At 37.8% G+C, this 23083-nt stretch overlaps 1 protein-coding gene and 2 long non-coding RNA genes across 3 annotated transcripts; 1 reads left to right on the top strand and 2 right to left on the bottom strand.

Annotated features, from left to right (window-relative positions):
- Window positions 1-435: 435 nt before the first annotated feature.
- LOC111464909 lies at window positions 436-14560 on the top strand. Its single transcript, XR_002714112.1, has 2 exons — window positions 436-470; window positions 14487-14560. It is a non-coding gene; the product is annotated as an uncharacterized LOC111464909 (long non-coding RNA).
- On the bottom strand, window positions 7015-7880 carry LOC111464908. The gene is made up of 3 exons (XR_002714111.1): window positions 7739-7880; window positions 7578-7659; window positions 7015-7036 (listed from the first exon to the last, which is right to left on the bottom strand). It is a non-coding gene; the product is annotated as an uncharacterized LOC111464908 (long non-coding RNA).
- Window positions 14561-19841: 5281 nt separating the features above from the next.
- Window positions 19842-22117, bottom strand: LOC111464660 (superoxide dismutase [Mn], mitochondrial-like). Its single transcript, XM_023108876.1, has 6 exons — window positions 21706-22117; window positions 21481-21527; window positions 21254-21379; window positions 21111-21167; window positions 20257-20334; window positions 19842-20117 (listed from the first exon to the last, which is right to left on the bottom strand). The coding sequence occupies exons 1-6, from the start codon at window positions 21995-21997 to the stop codon at window positions 20010-20012; spliced, it is 708 nt and encodes a 235-aa protein (XP_022964644.1). The 5' UTR covers window positions 21998-22117; the 3' UTR covers window positions 19842-20009.
- Between the last annotated feature and the right edge of the window lie 966 nt (window positions 22118-23083).

Here is a 23083-nt window from a genome sequence, read left to right as displayed (position 1 = left end):
AATGTAAGTCATGTGAGATGCCATGTAATGTAAGAAACGTATATGCGATGTTAGCAATGCTTATGTAATGCCATGTTAGGTATTTTTAGGGACCTCATGCATTTATGTATGTCACTTGCATCGGGATAATTCCCCTTTACGAAAGAATGAATTACGATATTTATGTTCGTCATGATATCATGCGGGGCCTTTTCTGTTCTGTGGTGTCCGACGACGTGTAACACGTTGTGCCCGACCAAGCCAGGACTAGGGGGTATGTATATGAGCTCGCCTGGTGGGTCCATGTACACGTACATGGGCCGTGCGTGAAGGAGTACCACACATCCAACCCTACCCGGAATAGAAAAGCGCCTAACGCCATGGAAGTGGAGGAGGGGCAGTTTTAGTAGTTTATGTTTATTTGATAGATTTTTAAGTTAAAGCATTGAACATTGTTTTATTTAGATTTGTTTTGAATTCAGTTACGGAAGGTTTTATTTTCGGAGATATGTTTGTTTGGATTTTTGGATCTTTACGAAAGACTTTGTTGTACTTTCCAAGGTTATTTATGATGAGCTTCCGCGTAATGAGTTGTGTATGCATGGGTGACGTCACTAATTAGGTTTAGAAAATTAGGGGCGTTACAGTTGATATCAGAGCTCTAGGTTATAGGTCTTGTTGACTGGCTTACAATGTAGGCCTAACGTATTTCCATGGTCCTCCAGCAAACGCACCATCACTATCAGGTATGCCTTTTTAAGAATTAAAGTTTCTTAGTTAAATGATGCATGTAGTAGTGAATATGTATTTTGTAATGAATGATATGATGTACATGTGTTATATGTTGGCATGATTTATGATATGTTATGTACTATCAGATGGTTATGTTAATGCTATAGTTGTATGTACGAGTGATTTGCATAATTACGAAGGTTTATAGAATCTATTAGAAGAGTATGTGATTTAGTAGTTATGTGCACTATTTAGATGCCACCTAGAACTCGAGGAGGAGGTCGTAGGGGACGACCCCCGCTTAGGGGGGTAAAGGAAGGGGTCGAAGGGGACGTAGTTGGGGACGTGAGGGTTCTGTAGATCAGCCTCTTCCGTCACCAGCGACACCTCAGGCCACACCAAACCCTACAACTGCCTTAGTAGAGGCATTGCAAGTTGTGAAACAAAAATCTGACTGCCAACCAGCAAACAAATGCTTCTACATCAACCATGGAAACTAAGTACTTGCGAGATTTCAAGAGGGGTGACCCTCGAACTTTTAAGGGGACATCTGACGATCCAACTGTGGCACAGATGTGGTTGAGATCCATTTAGACTGTGTTTGGGTTGACCAATTGCCTTGAGGGCTATAGGGTGGAGTGTGCTACGTTTATGCAAGCCATGTGGTTGAGATCCATTTAGACTGTTTGGGTTGACCAACTGCCTTGAGGCCCATAGGGTGGAGTGTGTGCTACGTTTATTCAAGCCACCCGTGACATTATTAGTCCTAAGGGAGGTGCAGTCTTAGAATTCAAGAGCGCCTTTACTGAAGAATATTATAGTCCTGAGGGAGGTGCAGTCTTAGAATTCAAGAGCGCCTTTACTGAAGAATATTATCCCGAGGATGTTCAGCTGCGAAAACCCAGTTCACTCAATTGAGTCGGGGCGTAGTGTTGCTACTTATGCTAGAAAATTTTCTAAACTAAAGCGATTTGCCCCAGAGTTGGTAGACACGGACTACAGGATAGCAAGACGGTTTGTGCTGGGGTTAGACACGAAGATTCATAACAACTGTTGAGGCGATTGCACCTCTCACTTACGTGGGCGCCTTGAGAGTAGCTGAGTCTATAGAAGGACTTGATAGTTCGCTTAAAACCCCTTCATCGTCAATGCTGGGAAAAAAGTGTCGTTGGGATTAGATGACAAACCTAAAGGTAATGAATGTGAAAAATCACTCGATCAATGTTTGAGCTAAGGCCTATTTTCAACCAAGTCTATTTATGGTGTGCAAGAAATTTCTATATATATTGGCTGTTTTAAAGGATTTTTAATTTCTTTTTACAATTATCTATATTCTTTCTTTTAATTTTTTTTTCAATTTTACTCCTTTTTGGATTCTTTTTTCATTGCCCTAATCCAACATATTATCCCTCCCACCCATAATTCTTTTTTATTTTTTTTTCAAGTTTACTCTTTTTGGATTCTTTTTTCAATGTTTAATTCATTTACTTTTTCTGTTATGTATTTTTCTGCTCATCTTGTCCTCTTATTTGCGCATATATTATAATAATAAATTATATACTATCGGGTATAATGTACGGAACAATGTGTACTTAAATATATACAATACAAATATCGATACTTTTTCCATAAAGCTCGAAATACATTATGATAAATATATATCATGCATAAAATATACACATTAACATATACCACTTTTGGTATAAATTCAATATAGAATAAGATAAAAGACATCTTATAGAATATAACATTCACGGGGAGCTCAATTCACGGATGTTACTACCATATTATATTTTATAAAAACGTTTCATATTTTATATTATTTTAAATTCATAAAAACTCGAATCTAGGTAAGATTTTTAAGTCTACAATTCATCCACGTCCTCAATCAAATTATGAGTTATGTTTTATCTATCTAAAAAAAATAGAAAAGTAATTAATTTCCATCTAAGTTATTAATAAATTTTATTAATTATCTTTCTAGCATAGTTTTAGTTGTATTTTTAATAGGTTATTGATAGATTTTTCTAGCATAGTTTAAGTTGTATTTTTAATAGGTTATTGATAGATTTTTTGTCGCGGATCTGTACTTAGATATATGATAAAATAGAGTATATAATCATTGTGTTTTTTGTTTACACAATAATCTATACATGATCTATGATAGGGGTATAAATGAAACAGACCCACACCGCCTACTTCGGCTCATCGGCGGATAAGTAACATATAAGAGTATACATGCCCGGGGGGCATACCTTTTCCGATCAGGGCATGTAGAGCTTGTTCCCACATTTGCATCTCCAGACTTCTGGGAAATCATCACCGACGCCTGGAGGTCCCGGCGTCACCGACACAAGAACCGTAGTGCAGGGCGTGCAGCTCCCACACTTTGAGGCGCAGTTTGGTGGCGACGATCCCGGCCCACCCAATCCTCTTCTTGGCAAGGTCAACTCCTGATCTTCATGATTAGCGATGGGCTGGCATAGTATAATGCATTAAATTTTTTTAGTTAGAACACTAGATTTGGGTGTAAAAATAGAATAGGTATTTGTAAGAAAATATATGAGGAAGGTGATGAATCATCCATTATAATATTGGAACTAAAATAAATGTACGTGAGTATGTGCATGGCCGGATTCAGCAGATGAGCAGCGCCTAGTGTTGTCCGAGGACAATATGAAGATAATGAAAAACAAAAAGAAGAAGATGGGTTTAGGTTCATTGGTTCTATTGAACTTCATCCTTCTTCCTATGCTTTTCAAATTAAGAAATAATACAAGAGCGCTCCTGGTGACACTATAAGAAAAATGTCTTTTTTATAGCGTTTGAATATTGTATTTATTATTTTTTTTTTTAGAAAATATGCTATAAAAAGTAAAGGAAATTTTTAGAAAAGCTTTTTATAGCATTTGAGTATTGCATTTTTCCCTATTATTTATCTTTTATTAAAAAAAATTTATTCCATTTGTTTTCTCTCCCTTTCTTATTCGTTCTTTTTTCTCCCTTCTTCCATCCCTTCCTTTTTCTTTCTCCTTTATTTGTATGCAATCAGTTAAGTAGTGAAATGATCATGTTATTACTATTTGGTAATTTTACTTTATTTTCTTGCACAAAAATTATATGCCTCCACTACAGGCTAAGGACAAAAAAAAATGTACTAAGCTTTTTTTAAAGGAAAAAAATGTACTAAGCTTTCTTTATGCATTATATCTGGATTGATGTTCTAAGTTTCCTCCTCTAGTCAATAACAAATTGTTCTAGTGTTAGATATGGTTTAGATGGGATGACAAAAAAAAATGTGATATATTAATAGTCTAAATTTTTTTATGACTTCCATATTCATGTATCAATCAACAGGAAAATATCTTTTTAATGTTTTTTAACCATGTGGATAGTAATGTTTTTATAAATTGCATGACACATGGATAAATTTTAGAGGGAATGATTGATGGTAGATGGTCTTTCGTTGTGTCCCTCACATTACGCCATCAAAATCGGTGATCCTTAAGTGGTGCTCATCCAACCACGTGTGTAACGGATAAAAAAAAAATCCACGGTCGTCGGCCCACGAGCCTCGCCAAACTTCGAGGGTCACCACAATAACAGACCCCAACCCTCAGCGAAACCGCCTACAAGGAAGAAAACGAAAAAACGTGAGAGTGAGGAAGAAACCGACGACACTCCGGCAAAGCCAAACCATATGAAATCGACTTCGAAACCTCCAATCTACACCACAAAAATGATCCCAATGACCTTTACACAATCTCAGATAGATTTCGATGTTGCTTACACGTCGTACTCCATCGGGTAAGGGAGACAGAACGTCGGATTTTCGAACCCTCTCAAATCTTTGAGTGTTAGGCCCTTACGAAACAAACAAACACCATAAACGGGATTAGGGGAAGGAGGAGACTCAGAAACGGAGGAAAAAGGACGTCAGAACGACGTGACCGAGGAGAGAGATAGAGTCATAAAAAAAAAACTCTCTGGCAATCAGGCGAGGAAGACAAAGTCCGACTCGATCTCCGACCTGTGATCCAAAACCCTCTCGGCCCAATGATTCAACCCTCTTCCCACCTAAACAAACCGCGGCCTAACAGACAATGGCAGGGGTACGATCGTTATGTTTTGCATAGCGCTGCCGTGACGGTTATTAGTTCTAACGGGTGTCCGGCCTAAGGAGCTCTCAGAGTATGCTCGCCCGACAAGGAAAGTGCCCAGTGGTGTGCGAACTGACTGGTGAGCCAGTACTTGCACATATGGGCTGTGTTTTGAGTATATGGTATACGTCCAAATTACCCGTTAGGACAGCACCGTACGAAGATAGATTGAAAGATAGGTCTCATCATCTCATTTGCATGTGATTGTTGCATAACCCCGATAGGGGGTCACTTGCTGAGTATTCTAGAAATACTCAAGCCTCGTTCTACCACATTTTAAGATAAAGGCAAGGCACCTATGTGAAACCGATGGCAGCATCGCACATCCTGGGATCGTGGCACATGCATAAGATAGTTGTTTTCCATGCATAGTATAGGCTAGTATAGGTTGAATTTCATTTGCATTCATAGTATAGATTAGTATAGGTTGAATTCCCATTTGCATCATTAGTATAGGTTAATATAAGTTGAATTGTAATCGCATTAATAAATCATAGGTTATATGTTAATATAGGTTGAATTGTAATCGCATTAATAAATCATAGGTTATATGTTAATATAGGTTGAATTGTAATCGCATTAATAAATCATAGGCTAGTATAGAACCGTTATTTCAGAGTTGTTTTCCCTTTCTTTCCCTTGTATTCATTATTCATGAGGTAATAAAAGACAAACTTATGTCGCAATTATGATAAGAGCCCATTTAAAGTAAATTCCGTGTTTCAAGTATAGTAATGACCCTAGAGTAAATTAGTAAAGATGTAGGGTCATACAGTTGGTACTAGAGCCCTTGGTTATAAATCTTATAGACTAGCTGTCATGACCCAATATTTTACTACGGGTCGGGACTAACGACAAGACACAAATGCACAAAGTGATTTAAATATGAAATAAAGAAAATCCTTAAATTCGAATAAAGTTTTTGGACGACAAACAACAGATTTCAAAAGAATGCAAATAAAAAAATAAAGACTGGACTGACACCCCGAGACAACCCGTTCCTCTGTGACAATCCCCATCTCCATCACACCCACCCTTGACTGACGCCTCGCGCTCCTGAAAAAAAAAAAGGAAAACATAGCAAGGATGAGTATAAAAATTATACTGAGTAAGCCACCTACTTGTAGGCTCTCTTCGCATCTTAATTTAACAGATTCCCACGGTTTCCTAATTCGGTTCTAGGACATCTGGTTCTAATCTTAGTCCCTTGAGGCTTGCCCCTTGGGTTTCACCGGTTCATCGTCCTTTCATTAAATGCCTAGAGGTTCCTTATGTCAAGCTAATATGGTCGGTATCTTTCTATGAGGTGCTACCTTTACATAGCTATCTGGGACTACGTGATACCTAGCCTAGGGGTGTGCTGAATACCCCTACGCTCATATAGTCCCCCTTATGGGGGGCGCGACCCAACCCATTCCCATGCAGCTAATGGGCTGTGCGACGTGGGGACACATTTCCCATGTGAAATGGCTAAGAGTAGTAAGGACTGATCAGGGATCCTTCGTCCTCCCACGAAGGTATAGATACTGTTCTCATGCTAGCAATCTATGAACACTAGATACTGTTCTCATGCTAGCAATCTATGAACACTCCAAGGTACCTTCTTGCCGTGGTAAACCGTTAAGTTCTTAGAGGAAAATTAAGTATGGCTGGAGCGGCACATCGCTCCTAACAGTAATTCCCTAAGTTTATCATAGAAATAGGCCCTAGCAATTAACAGAGTGTGCATGCAACCTTCTTCTAACATCATAGTATGTAATTCATGCAAACTAGGCATACCAACTCAACGGGGCGATGACCTCCATCAAGCACCCAGAGCACGAAGTTCGCGCTCAATGGGGCTAATACGTCCATCAAGCACTCAGAACACGGCATAGATAATTCTAACATAAATTAAACGCATGCATACATACGGCGGAAGCTTAAAGCATACAGCAACACTCATGTAATTCACGCAATACAATCATAACAATTAATCTTACTAATAATTTACATGGAGAGCTAATCTGAAGCAAAACTACTAACATGCATGCAATCCAAGCGAATCCTACAAGTATTTCTTCCTAAATACCGGGTGGTGACTTACCTGGTTGACGTGTGCCTTTTTGCTAGCGTTTCTTTGCCCGTGAGGTATCCAAAAATACTGATTTCTTTATATTAGGTCCCTATTCACGTAAAAACAGTATTAGAACTAGAATCGGGATAAAAATCGGGCAAACAGAGAGCAACTGGGCCAAAACGGCCGTTTTACGCGCGCTCACGCGCCAGTAGTGCACTGGGAGTGCGAGGGCCACGTGCACGGAAAGGCGCCAGTTGCAAGCCGCACGCACAGCAGCTTCTGCGTTGTCACAGTCGGTCGGTTCGGTTCGGCTTGGCTCAACTTTGTAGGTGACACGTGTCGTCACCTCGTTGGAGCTGCGTTGCTCCAGCCGAAGGTAGACGCGTGTCCGACGCTTGTCACCACCCTCCGCCACTCGCCGGCCGACCTTTTTTTTTCATTTCTTTTCTTCTTTCTTCTCTGTCCTCTGAAAAATATGTAACACAGTCCCCTTTTCCGATTTTCATATCTTTTGATACATAGATCGGATCGATATGGTTTCTTCGGCAAAGTTCTAGATCGTGTTACAGGCTATGCCCTAGTATTTTTTTTTTTTTGTAATTTTTACTTGACTATGGACGAGTTAAGAACGTCGAAAGTTCGCTCACCGTTCTTGGATGATTCTCGGATCTCCGCCTTCGGGTTGAGGTCTCGGCCAAACTTTTTCACAGATCGTGCGTAGAGTTGTTCCTAGGTGAATATTTCAGCATTTTAGGATTGATTCACATAGAAAAAACTCAGATCTGAGAAATGTCATTAAGAACTTTACCTCGCGAAATGTTCTTGGGTCTTGACGGAGCGTCAGCCTCGCTAACCTCTCAATCCTTGTACAAGTCTCGTCTGAAGATGGATTCCGACGGTGGTCCCTTAACCTTCACGGCTGACTTCTCTCCAATTTCTCTCTAACTACTTCTTTCTTTTGCAGGGATCTGACGGGGTTATCCTTGGACCTCTATTAGGCTAGGAATGTTCATGGTCCAATTGTCGATGCTTCGTCGCTGTCAGGTACACCTTGCGTAGGATGAGAGATGAATGGACATTTTTGTGATATATTTAATGTGATTGGCTTTAAACATTGAGTGTCATGATACCGTATGATTTTATGCTATTATGTGATCTTGTGTCAATGCATGTCTTTATGTTACGACATTTATGTTTTCTTTTCCTTGAATGATATAGTAGAATATAAGTAATGTTATAAGGAAATCATAGACTTAAATAGAATTATTTTCTTGGTTTCTAGAACCATGCTGCACAAAGGGCATATACGAGGTAGGAGAAGGAGAGGACGACCTCCCATTAAGAGATGGGGAAGAAGAGAAGCCAAAAGAACCTCTTCCCAAGAAGGGTCGACTACTGGACCCTATGCACTCGAACTACCACCGAGGGAACCTCCCCTACAAGTTGCACCCCTCTTGAAAACGCACCTCCCCCACAAGCTACACTACCTCCTGAAAACGCACCGCCCCCTCAAACTGCACCACAGGCTGGGTTGGACCCCGCCACATGAATGGTTTTGGAGTCACTGTAGACGACGATGCAAATAATGTTGGCCACACAACAGGCCACATTGTTAGCTACGCAACAAGTCGCAGCAATGGCCATGCAACCAGCCAATGCGACGGCCACACAACCGGTCGATGCGGCGGTCACACAACCGGCCAAAAACCCAACACCGGACAGGGGGCGAGTTGGTTAAAAGACTTCAGACGGTATGACCACTGTCCATTCATTGGTTCAAAGGAAGATCCCACAACAGCTCAGATGTGGATCACAACCATGGAAACGACCTTTGAATCATTGAGATGCCCTGATGACCATAAAGTAGCGTGCGCGACATATGTACTGCAAAGAGACACAGAAGTGTGGTGGGCGGATAATAAATAGAATATCAACCAGGGAGAGGGGATCACAATGTGGGAAACCTTTAAGGAAGTGGTCGCTTGTGGATGTATATAATAAAATGACGTAAAATTCACAAGAATAAGTGCAAGTATACACTATCACAAGTAGCAAGTAATAAGTAAATTATCGATTCCACAGAGAACCTATCTTTTCGGTTAATTTTATCGCTGGAAATTTAAGTGAGTTTTTGGGTAATATTCAAATGGGTGTTGGAGATTTTAACTATTTAAACAAAACTAAAACAGAGTGCCACTGCTGTCGAAAAAAGAAAATGATGAGAAAATCAACTATAATGAGGAAGGTTCGGCTAAGAGAGATTAAATAGATAAGTTGCTGAGTTTTGTGGTAGATTTTAGTTCCTTTTAATAGATTCTCAAGCCCACTTCCGAGGGTCATGAATGGTGATTATTTCCATAATCGTTGTAATTTCTATTAACAAGGCTTTAGGAGAAGAATTATTCCTAACCCTTCTATTACCCTTCAAGTCTCCTTGCTATGGAACTAAAGTATTAAAGAGGATTTTATTGCTCCCTCTCTTCTTCCGAATAAGAGAACAACTATGTATGTAAAGTAGTTAATTAAACATACATGTAAATCATTAACAACAACTCTTTAATAAACTAAAATCATACCCTCAACATACTTAAACTATATAAAAATCTCTTGCCTCCCCTATTACGTTTAGCTCTCCATACAAACTGAATTAAACAGAGGAATCTGCATCTTCATCATGTAAAATTGATGGAATAAGGAAAGAGAATAAGGAAATAGAGAGTTATCCCGGTTTGTTGCCGTTTGTCAATGAAAGTTCCCTTCTCTTGAGCTCTCACGTCCACCTCTTTGCCCTAATCAATCCTTGTTGGTCTTCTTTTCCTTCTGCTGTCAACAGCTGCTGGGTTAGGGTTTTCTTCTTCTTCTCTGGTTTCACAGCAGTTCACTGGAGCAGAAGCTGCTGTTGTGTAATTCGATTTTCTCCAAAAAAATGTGTCCCCTCCTCTTGGTCTTCCTTTTCCTTTTATATTGAGCATGAGTTTCTCTTTAGGGCTGAAAAGGAATAAGTTGTCCACATAAGATGTTCTTCATTGGTAGTCAATGGCTCACTTGGACTGCTGACGTGGATTTAAAATTTCCATGTCCTCCCTCATTTGTTTCCAAATTTGCTACTCCCACATGGTTTAGCATAAATGTCTGAAATTTTACCGCATAACTCAATTAAATATACAATTAAGATCGATTTATGCAAAATCATATTTTTTTTTCATGTTGGACCGCAATAAACAATTTCATGATCACTAAGTAGAATAAATGGGGAATAAATGAGAAAATGGTGAATAAGAGTGTAATATTAACTACAAAAAGACTTGATATGACTCTACATTTAGACAGTTATCAGGAAGCCTTCCTGAAATACTACTATCCAAAGGAAACCCGTATAAAGAAACAGCAAGAATTTAACCACCTGACCCAAGGCGAACGCACGATGGATCAATATGATCAAGAATTCATGAGATTAAGAAGGTTCGCACCGTCACTAGCAGACACTTAAGAGAAACAGACGGAGAAATTTGTGTTGGGGTTGAACCAGAAGGCCTGCCGCATGTTGGTGGCATTTAACCCAAAAACTTACGAAGAGGCCCTGAGGACAGTCAAGGCTCTAAAGGAACCTCCAGAGGAGAAAAAGTCGAAGCCAACGGTTGCCATAGGAAAGAAACGCTCCATCAAGGTCAGACCTATGAAATTTCAACCGCCACTCCAGAGACCTCGACATCAGAACAGGCCACCTACTTCGCCCAAAGTAGCCCGATACCTAGTACCGAAAAAACCCCTGTGTCGCGACTGTGGAAAATAACATCATGGCAGATGTATGGTAGACTCCAGTGTGTGTTATTGGTGCAGTCGTGCAGGTCATTTGACTAGAGATTGCTCTACAAGGGACACGGGAAACCCAAGGGAACCCTTTAGAGGTCCGGTCATTCGAGAACCCGCCATGCAAACCCACACACAAACCAGGGCATATGCAACGACCAGTAAAGAGGCGGGAACGTTTGGCACCATGGTGACAGGTACGCTGTAACAATTCAGATTTTCCATTTTTCCTTATATTGTTAAGATTTTTATTTTTATTTTTATTTCCATATATGACAAATATTATATTGTAGCAATTATTCCCATCGGAAAATATGCATGAAATTCTTATATTCCTATATTCAACCCTTCTCTTCCTTGAAAATGACTTTTGCTCTCCAAACTTGTTTCTATTTTCGAGGGTGTCTGAGAGTACGAAAAATTCGAGAGTGTTACCTTAAAAAACGTGTGGGTTGGTTCGCTGGGTGGTTTTCTTATTCGGCGAGTACTCAAAATCGATTGCATTGCTGTTTTGGAGGAAGAGTCGAGTGGAAGTTAGCATCAATGTCGGAATCGCTGCGTTGAAGAAGGCAAACAATTGGAAGCGAAGGAGGAGGACGCCACATAACCATCGTCAGAAATGGAGGAGATTGTGTTGTCGGCAGCGGTGGCACATCAGATTGGGGTTTTCGTGAGGGTTCGGGCGAAGGAGACACAGAGTCGGGTTGGGTTTCGGCCTCTGAACAAGCCCACGAACGTACGTGGGCTCTGTGCATTTCGGCCCAACATGGACACGCCCATGCAGCCTCGATCTCGGCTCTGCACGCGTGCTCTCGACTCGGCTTGACGTGTACGGTAGCTCGGCTCCGTTAAATCACGCGGCTCGGCTTGGCGGCTTAGTTGGTTGGCTCGGTAGCTCGGCTTATCAGCTCGGTATCACTATAATATATCAATTTCAAGGTTTTCAACCATTCCGAAGCGGTTTCTACCCTTGGTTTTACATCTGAGGTCAGTAGGGTTCCTAACCATCAAAGACAGATTGTGTTGGGAGTTTATTTTAAATAACATGAGATTTAGCTAGGGTATGTTATGAAAGGTTCCTAAGTTTTTATGTGGTTATTATAGGACGTATTTAACTGTTGGAATTAGCTTGTTGTGAATGACTTCGACCAAGGCCATCGAGCTAAGTGACCTTACTATTGAAGTTAGCTTACTACGTGTTGTATGATGGTGCGTGCCCTGTGGCCCCCTACATGCATCATATTTTATGTGATATGACTATATGATGTATGAATTATGTGACTGTTTACGTTATGAAAAGTTATGGATTATGTTGACTGTTGACTGTTGATTGTTTACGCTATGAAAAGTTATGGATGATGTTGACTGTTGACTGTTATGCTGTGAAAATATTGTTGATTTTCTCGTATCATATGCCATGAAAGTGTTGATCGATGCCATGGATACACGTAGTATTATCGAGTCATGTCATGAGATGCTTATGCAACTAGAATGTATTTTCATGTTATGTAATATGCCATGTAATGTAAGTCATGTGAGATGCCATGTAATGTAAGAAACGTATATGCGATGTTAGCAATGCTTTTGTAATGCCATGTTAGGTATGTTAAGGGACCTCATGCACTTATGTATGTCACTTGCATTGGGATAATTCCCCTTTCTGTTACAAAAGAATGAATTACGATATTTATGTTCACCATGATATCATGAGGGCCTTTTCTATTCTATGGTGTCCGACGACGTGTAACACGTTGTGCCCGACCAAGCCAGGCCTAGGGAGTATGTGTTGGCTTTTTGGCCCTTAATCTCAAATTAATTAATTTTAATTAATTAATTGATGTTGATGATAACAAACCTACCTTCAATTATTAACCATTCTCAGTATTTTGTCCACAGTGTAAGGTTGGGAATAACGATTTCAACGTCTTTTTTGGTTCACTCAAATTAGAGATAAAACGAGTTTCAGTCAAAACAAGATACCCGACGTGATGATGTGGCGGAAAAATTGACATCATGGACCAATCAAATTCAAAACAAGATACGGATGATGTGGTGACAAAATTGACATCACGAACCAGCGGCAAATTGACATCATAAACCAATCAAAGTATGACATTTATAAATTTGGTAGAGTAACAAATGGTGGAGTTTTCAATTACATTTATAAAAGTTTTCGGTTACTTTTAAATGGAAAGAAATTATAATGATTTCATTTACATTTATAAAAACTATTTAGGTACTTTTAAATAAAAAAATTATAATGATTTCATTTACATATATGAAAACTAATGTTACTTTTAAATGGAAAGAAATTATAATGATTTTATTTACATTATGAAAACTAGTTTTGAGAAAGAAAATTATTTGAATTACAAAATCATTTCAATTACATTTATAATGATTTCAATTAGATTTATAAAACTTTTCGATTACTTATTTAAAATGTTATCTACCTTGTTTTCATTAATTTTTTTTTATTATTATATTATTACATCTGAATATATATATATATATATATAAATAAATGAAATATATGGTTTATAATTTTTTATGATAAATTTAAAAATAAATAAATATTATTTTTCGTGGTCCACGTTTCGGTTCACGTTTTAGTGGTCCGTATCAATTCCTATTTTTACAACTTGATCGCTATTTAAACTCATCACCTCTTCGTATTTGTTAGAATACAACACAGAACATTTCACAATACATAAGTTTTTTTAGAACACAACACATAACATTTCACAATACACAAGTTCGATAGTTTCCTCTATCTAAACTTTTTTTTTTAAAGCCTCCATTGTTGCTCTCTCCAAGTTTCCAATTTTATTTCTTGTTTATCTTATTCTGAGAGAGATGTCTATTGTAGTGTGAGAAAATTGTAAATCTACTCTTTCACAGAGTTGTGGTGTGTGGTGTGTTTCTATAAAGTTCATCTTATTCTGAGAGAGACTATTGTAGTGTGAGAAAATTGTAAATCTACTCTTTCACAGAGTTGTGGTGTGTGGTGTGTTTCTATAAAGTTCATCTTATCCCGAGAGAGATGTCTATTGTAGTGTGAGAAAATTGTAAATCTACTCTTTCACAGAGTTGTGGTGTGTGGTATGTTTCTATAAAGTTCAGATAGTTGTACCAGTTTGATTCTGAGCCGTGGAAAGGATTGAGTTTGCTCTTGAACTCATAAAAAGAGCGGTGTACCAATTTGATCCTGAGCCGTGGAAAGGATTGAGTTTGCTCTTGCACTCGTAAAAGGAGTGGTGTAGCGGTTGGGCTCTGATCCGAGAAAAGAGTAAGTTTTATTCAAATTCTCAAGAAGCGCATGGGGAGTGAGTAGGTCGAGTTTGACTGAACCACTATAAAACTACAGTGTTATATTTTCTAACGATTTTCCTATTTAAGGTTCTAAATTATTGTTAAGTTTTATTGCATGGTAGGAAGTTTGATTGTTCTTAAAAAAAAAATTAATAATTACATTGTTGAAACCCTATTCACCCCCCTCTAGGGCTGTCATATCGATCTAACAGTATGTATATGAGCCCGTCTGGTGGGTCCATGTACACGTACATGGGCCGTGTGTGAAGGAGTACCACACATCCAACCCTACCCGAAATAGAAAAGCGCCCAAGGCTATGAAAAGTTAGGACGTCATGGAAGTGGATGAGGGGCATTTTTAGTAGTTTATGTTTATTGGACAGATTTAAGTTAAAGCATTGAACAATTTTTTATTTAGATTTGTTTTGAGGAAGGTTTTATTTTCAGAGATATGTTTGTTTGGATTTTTGGATCTTTATGAAAGACTTTGTTGTGTTTTCCAAGGTTATTTATAATGAACTTTCGCGTAATGAGTTATGTATGCATGGGTGATGTCACTAATTAGGTTTAGAAAATTAGGGGCGTTACAGTTAGTATCAGAGCTCTAGGTTATAGGTCATGTAGACTGGCTTACAATGTAGGCCTAACGTACTTCCATGGTTCTCCAGCAAACGCACCGTCACCGTCAAATATGCCTTTTTAAGAATTAAAGTTTCTTAGTTAAATGATGCATGTAGTAGAGAATATGTATTTTGTAGTGAATGATATGATGTACATGTGTTATATGTTGGTATGATTTATGATATGTTATGTACTATCGGATGGTTATGTTAATGCTATAGTTGTATGTACGAGTTATTTGCATAATTACGAATGTTTATAGAATCTAGTAGATGAGTATGTGACTTAGTAGTTACATGCACTATTTAGATGTCACCTAGAACTCGAAGAGGAGGTCATAGGGGACGACCCCGCTTAGGGGTAGAGGAAGGGGTGGAAGGTGACGTATTTGGAGACAAGAGGGTTCTGTAGATCATCCTCTTCTGTCACCAGCGACACCTCAGACCACACCAAACCCTACAACTGCTAGTAAAGGCATTGCAAGCTATGATACAAAATCTGATTGCCAACAGCAAACAAATGCTTCTACATCAACCATGGAAACTAAGTACTTTTAAGAGGGGTGACCCTCGAACTTTTAAGGGGGCATGGAAACTAAGTACTTTTAAGAGGGGTGACCCTCAACTTTTAAGGGGATCCAACTGTGGCACAGATGTGGTTGAGATCCAGACTGGGTTTGGGTTGACCAACTGCCCTGAGGCCCATAGGGTGGAGTGTGCTACGTTTATGCTGTGTGAGAATGCGGAATTGTGGTGGCAAGCCACCTGTGACATTATTAGTCGAGGGAGGTGCAGTCTCAGAATTCAAGAGTACATTTACTGAAGAATATTACCCAGAGGATGTTCAGCTGAGAATTTTTTAAACTAAAGCGATTTGCCCGAGAGTTGGTGGACACAAACTACAGGACAGCAAGACAGTTTGTGCTGGAGTTAGACACAAAGATTTGTAACACTTTTAAGGCGATTGCACCTACTACTTACGCTGCCGCCCTGAGAATATGTGCTGGAGTTAGACACAAAGATTTGTAACACTGTTAAGGCGATTGCACCTACTACTTACGCTGCCGCCCTGAGAATAGTAAGTCTGTGGAAGGACTTGATAGTTCACGTGAAACCCCTTCATCGTCATGGGTCAAAAGTGTCGTCATGAATGTGAAAGCAGATTGGGTAATGAATGTGGGAAAAATCATTGGGGTCAATGTTTGGGCCACGGGCCTGTTTTCAGCTCAGTCTATTTATGGTGTGCAATAAATTTCTATATGATATTGGCGGGATTTTTAATTTCTTTTTATCTATATTCTCTCCTTTAATTTTTCTTTAAATTCTTTTTACAATTATTTATATTCTCTCCTTTAATTTTTCTTGTCCTAATCCACCAGATTATCCCTCCCCCCATAATTCTTTTTTATTATTTTCAATTTTACTCCTTTTTGGATTCTTTTTTCAATGTTTAATTCACTTATTTTTTCTGTTTTCTTGTCATCTTATTTGTACAAATATTGTAATAATAAATTATATACTACTAGGTATAATGTACGGAACAATGTATACTTAAATATATACGATACGTATATCAATACTTTTTCCATAAAGCTCGACATACATTATGATAAATATATATCATACATTAAAATATACACATTAACATGTACTCAACATTACCACTTTTGGTATAAATACAATATAGAGGATAAAAGACATCCTATAGAATATAACATTCACGGGGAGCTCAATTCACGGATGTTACTAACATATTATATTTTATAAAAACGTTTCATATTTTATATTATTTTAAATTCATAAAAACTCGAATCTAGGTAAAATTTTTAAGTCTACAATTCATCCACGTCCTCAATCACATTATGCATTATATTTTGTCTATCTAAAAAAATAGAAAAGTAATTAATTTCCCTCATAAGTTATTAATAAACTTTATTAATTATTTTTAGCATAGTATAAGTAATTTATTAATATCTTTCTAGTATAGTATAAGTAATTTATTAATATCTTTCTAGCATAGTATAAGTAATTTATTAATATCTTTCTAGCATAGTATAAGTAATTTATTAATATCTTTCTAGCATAGTATAAGTAATTTATTAATATCTTTCTAGCATAGTATAAATTATATTTTTAATAGGTTATTGATAGATTTTTGGTCCCGGATCCGTACTTAGATATATGATAAAATAGAGTATATAATCATTGTGTTTTTTGTGTACACAATAATCTATACATGATCTATGATAGGGGTATGAATGAAACAGACCCACACCGCCTACTTCGGCTCATTGGCGGATAAGTAACATATAAGAGTATACATGCCCGGGGGGCATGCCTTTTCCGATCAGGGCATGTAGAGCTTGTTCCCACATTTGCATCTCCAGACTTCTGGGAAATCATCACCGACGCCTGGAGGTCCCGGCGTCACCGACACAAGAACCGTAGTGCAGGGCGTGCAACTCCCACACTTTGAGGCGCAGTTTGGTGGTGACGACCCCGGCCCACCCAATCCTCTTCTTGGCAAGGTCAACTCCTGATCTTCATGATTAGCGATGGGCTGGCATAGTATAATGTATTAAATTTTTTTAGTTAGAACACTAGATTTGGGTGCAAAAATAGAATAGGTATTTGTAAGAAAATATATGAGGAAGGTGATGAATCATCCATTATAATACTGGAACTAAAATAAATTTACCTGAGTATGTGCATGGCCGGATTCAACAGATGAGCAGTGCCTAGTGTTGTCCGAGGACAATATGAAGATAATGAAAAACAAGAAGAAGAAGATGGGTTTAGGTTCATTGGTTCTATTGAACTTCATCCTTCTTCCTATGCTTTCCAAATTAAGAAATAATACAAGAGCACTCCTGCTGACACTACAAGAAAAATGTCTTTTTATAGCGTTTGAATATTGTATTTTTTTTTTTTTTTAAGAAAATATGCTATAAAAAGTAAATGGAAATTTTTAGAAAAGCTTTTTATAGCATTTGAGTATTGCATTTTTTTAAATATGCTATAAAAAGGAAGGAAATTTTTAGAAAATGACATTTTCCCCTATTATTTATCTTTTATTAAAAAAAATTTATTCCATTTGTTTTCTCTCCCTTTCTTATTCGGTTCTTTTTTCTCCTTTCTTCCATCCCTTCCTTTTTCTTTCCCCTTTTCCATGCTCCACCTAATTTACAATGTTTGTTATATGTGATGACATGATGTCCAATTATTTGTATGCAATCAGTTAAGTATTAAAATGATCATGTTATTAATATTCGGTAATTTTACTTTGTTTTCTTGCACAAAAATTATATGCTTCTACTACAGACTAAGACAAAAAATGTACTAAGCTTTTTTTATGCGTTATATCTAGATTGATGTTCTAAGTTTCCTCCTCTAGTCAGTAACAAATTGTTCTAATGTTTAATATGGTTTGATGTTTTAAGTTTCCTCCTCTAGTCAGTAACAAATTGTTCTAATATTTCATATGGTTTGATGCTCTAAGTTTCATCCTCTAGTCAGTAACAAATTGTTCTAATGTTTAATATGGTTTAGGTGGAAGGAAAAAAAAAAAAAAAAGTGATATATTAATAGTCTTAATTTTTTTATGACTTCGCAAACCATTCTTGGAAGTGCATGTGGAACACATTCATGTATCAATCTAATAGTAAAATATCTTGTTAATGTTTTTTAACCATGTGGATAGTAATATTTTTATAAATTGCATGACACAGATAAATTTTAAAGGGAATGATTCATGGTCAATGGTCTTTCGAAACCTGCGCTCAGTGTCACAATCATACTATGAAAAGAGTAGGTTGTGACCCTTACGTTGCGACAATAAAATCAGCGATCCTCAAGTGGTGCCCATCCAACCACGTGAGGGGTTAGATGAGTGTCATGACGCGACCGAGAAGGATGCTGCAACATCTAACACACACTACACAGAGTAGACATGAGTGTCAAAGATAGGCTTGTTGAAGGGTCACAGACTTTAACCTCAAAAGTCAGTGTTACAAAGAGAAATTGGGCATGCAACTTTCAAGTAGTCTGTCCATATGAAATATAAATGCTTGCCAAATTTGGTGTCAATTAGATACCGGACGACCGCTCCACAATATTGTATGACCATTTGCCAAAATGACGTCTACACGAAAATGATTGGAAATGTCTCAAAATGTACCTTAAGGGGATGGCATGGTGTCAACTCTCCACCACCCTTGGACCCTATGGCCTAAGCAAGCTACCTTGTGGCACATGCGTATGTCACAATGAGGGTACGCGTTGCAAGACGAGTGTCTCAAACGACTTCCTTCGAAATAGGTCTTTCAAGGACAGTACTGGGTGGCACGGGTGTGCTGATATTGTGCCCTAGCCCAAGTGTCGGAGGTTTGATTATGCACCTGTTATCTAGTACGATGTCCGTAAATGAAATGACATATGCACAAGAGGGTCAACGTCTCGATGGAGCCCAAATGGATGGATGTTCGAGATGTCCCGATGTTATGAACGACACGTGGGCCCATTTTGATGGCATGACTGAGTGAGTCGCAATAGCCAACGACACCATGTGACTTGGGATGACGTCAAGACATATGGACCATGTTGATCCAAAACCAAGATGATGTTAGATGCGACGTAGCACATGATAGACCTTGAGCCCGAGTAAAGGTAAGGTCAAGCCAAATGACTTGACCTAGTGTAGAGGCAAGTCAGTTGTGTCACAAATGATTGAAAATGTACGCACAGACGGCATGTGTGGCCGAACAAGCTTGAATTCTACATAAGTAATGTTTGATTGGCAAAGACAAGCCTAGCCTAAAGTCTGACGAAGCCACAAAGTCGGACGAAAAAAAAAATATGCGTCATACTAATGCAAGCAATCACATAGTTTCGTTGCCAAGTTTTTCTTCTGGTCCCCATATCTTTTTTTTCCTTGGCCTCTGACAAACCAAAGCCTTGTCTTGTGTTCATATAGGGAAGGAAAAGCAGCAACTTGAGTAGGAAATAGAAAGGTTTTAGAGAAGAGTTGGGTTGGCTGAACTTCATAACTGAAAGCATCTCACGTTATGACATACGTGAAGGACGTATATTCTAGCTGACTAAAATAAGGTTGAGTATCAACCCACAACCCTACGTAAAAGAAACAAAAAGAAACATGAACTGAAAACGATATAACTGGGAAAAAGAAGTGGCCTCATGCATTCGTCATCTGCTCTAATGAAGTACTTTAAAAAGATGCATTTCACCTCATCACAAGGCTTAAACCACCTATGCATACGAGGCTGCTCATTATTCAATATTCAACACACACACCTTATAGAAGATTCAACAAAGAGACTCTTAACGACTCTCAACAACGCCAGCTTCTTTTGCAAAAATCTCTCCACCATATTTCCAATTTATAACCTTCCATATGTTCTTCAGATAGTCTGGTCGGACGTTTTTGTACTGCACAATGGTAAGGTTCAAAACATTGAATAAGCAGGCAGCAATATATACTCGGAGTACATGATCTTATCCAGATAGACAACCGAGAAAAGCAAGACCAAATCGTACTACAAATGGGAAGAAAATGGAAAACATTTACCTGCAAATAATATGCATGCTCCCAAACATCTATCCCAAGCAGAGGAACTAAAGCAGATCCTTTAGTCACAAGAGGATCCTACAAAGAGTTGCATCACCCACATCACTTTCAAATTTCAACCTCTCATTTTAATTATAACCCAACAACAAGCTACAAATCTACAAGCAAGTGATAAAAATTAACCTAACTCCATAAAACGCTGGAGTAAGGCGCAATAATTGGGCAAATCAATAAGAGATCAACAAAAGGCATCAACAAGAACAGAAATAGTACAAGATTGCTTCAGCACATGAATATGTAAGGGACAACGAACCTCTGCAATAGTATTATATTGTCCACTTTGAGCATAAGGCATCATATCAATAGAGATAATATCCCTTACTTACATACCTACGATCTTCTCTTTAATGTTAGCCAATGTGTAACTTCTACAATCCTCCCTTCGATCAAAGGACCATTGAGTCTCCCCTTAAATAACCATTTTTTCTGTCTAGTACTATCCAGATAACTTATTTCTCTAGAGCACATTGCTAGTCCAATAGAGCTCTACCACAAATCTTCACTATGATTACACCTTCGAGACTCACAACTTTTTTGTTCAACACATAAGAATTCTATGTACATGGTTAAGTCAAGAGTATGACTCTGATAATGGTATGACATGACTAAGTTAAGAGCATGATTTTGATATCACCATCACCTAAGCTCTTATTGCTTTGCTTTCGGTTTCCCAAAAGGCCCCATACCAATTAAAGTAATGTTATTTACTTATATACTCATGATCTTCCACTTAATTAGTCAAGGTGGGATTCCAACATGATATAGCTTTTAGACGAATAAACCTAGAGATATACCTGATTGGCCGTGGTTTCAACAGATAGCCTCTTCAGTTCTTTATCCAGAGCAAGCCACTAGAAAGCATTCGAAAAAGCTTCAGTGTTATATAACGTGGTAGACAAAAATGAAAATGCAAATCAATGCGCGGAAGAAAATATACCACCCATCCAGAGCCCTGTAAAGCAGCACCTTCTGCGTTGACTCTCTGAATTAAGGCTTCAAGAGAACCGAACTGGGAGTCGATCGCCCATCCTAGAGATCCCTTTGGAGGCTCACCACCCCCTTCCTGCAAATATATTACAGAAAATATTCGAATAGATAGATGGAACATCAAGAAATGGAGAATTAACCGAGAAATCGAACCAAAGACGCAAGGATTAGACTTACATGAATGGGAGCGAGATTGTTCCAGAAAATCGAATGATTAATGTGACCTTAAAAAGAAAATGATCGGTTATCAGTTGAGAGATGATATATATCTTAATTGATTCAATAAGTATCCAACGATACCCTAATTAAGCGTCTCGATCTGGTTTGAAGTATGACATAAATGATAAAGTAAACACGTATCATAGTCTTAAAATCGAAAGACATTGAGAAATAAAAGAAAACCTCCGCCATTGAATTTGATGGCACTCTGTAATTTGGCAACGGTGGAGGCGTGGCCTTTGTTAATGGCGTCGTGAAGTTGCTCAAGAGCCTTGTTGTAGTTGGTGATATAGGCTTGATGGTGCTTCTGATGATGAAGCAGCATAATTTCGGCGTTGATGAAGGGCTCAAGAGCGCCATAGTCATAAGGGAGGTCGGGCAAGGAGAAGGTTTGCAGGCCGCGGAAATGTCCAGACCCTAACAATCCAGAAATTGAAGGCGTTGCGGTTTTCCTGCTTAGAATTCGAAGCGCCATTGTCGATAATCTCACTCTCACACAGACCACAGTATGGATCTCAGCTCCAGTCGCCCACAGAAATTCATCCACCGGTGGCTTCAATTAGTAGTAATCAAGCAGTGCACCCTTTTTTTTTTTTTTTCTTTTTTCTCCCTGCGCTTTTTTTAAAAGATTATTTTCCATTATTTGTTGTGGAGCGTAAATGTAGCTAGGCGCATGGTTAAGAATGAAAAAAATAACATTAAAACTTGCAAAAATAAATAAAAGTTTATTATATATATTTTACTTTTAATTAAGAAAAAAAAAAACTAAAATGATTGTGAATGGAATATTGAAACAACTAAATAGGTATGATATCTTGACAACTTGATTGAGTGAAAATTTACTATTCTTCAGCTACATTTTTTAACATATAGTTAATAAATTATTTTTATTCAACTCAAGAATTCAAAAATCCAACCCAAACGGACCAGATTATATGGGTTGGATTGGGGTAAATAAAATTTCAAGTTAAGTTGGAGTTTTTTTTTTTACTCGATCTAATTTAGATTGGGTAAGGTTTTAGTGTGCAAAGGATCAAATCAAATCAACCTAATTTAATGTAGAGTAAAAGTAATTATGAAACTCCTTCCTCTAGTAATTATACTGCAACTAAGTCATGTTAACTATCTGATTTAAATCTAGAAAGAAGAAACCTAGTAAATGATTTTAAATACAGAGTTTTGTAAAAAAAAATAAATGCTCAAGATGTTTTTGCCGTCTTAATGTCGACAGTAACTTACGAATCAACATTTAGTTTGGGTGAGAGGATTCTTAATTCTTTTATAATTTGTGACAGCTAAAACAGTTAAAACTTTGATGCGTACACAAAATTAGATTGGTAAGAAATAAGCATCATTAGATCTTTCACATTTATATTTTCTATAAATGTAAATATGTATATATAGTAGTTTTTATTCTTGTTGTGCTAATTCCTTAATTATTTTATTTTTATCGATATTTGTATCATATAGTGTGTAGGCTAGTTTGTAAAGATTAAGTACTTGCCATTTACAAAAAAAAAAAAAAAAAAAAAAAAAAAAAAAAAAAAAAAAAAAAAAAAAA

This window comes from Cucurbita moschata, unplaced genomic scaffold, assembly GCF_002738365.1.
Source record: "Cucurbita moschata cultivar Rifu unplaced genomic scaffold, Cmos_1.0 Cmo_Scf00031, whole genome shotgun sequence".
NCBI classification, from domain to species: domain Eukaryota; kingdom Viridiplantae; phylum Streptophyta; class Magnoliopsida; order Cucurbitales; family Cucurbitaceae; genus Cucurbita; species Cucurbita moschata.
Note: the sequence above shows the minus strand (reverse complement) of the source record. Positions and strands in the feature narration are given on the sequence as shown.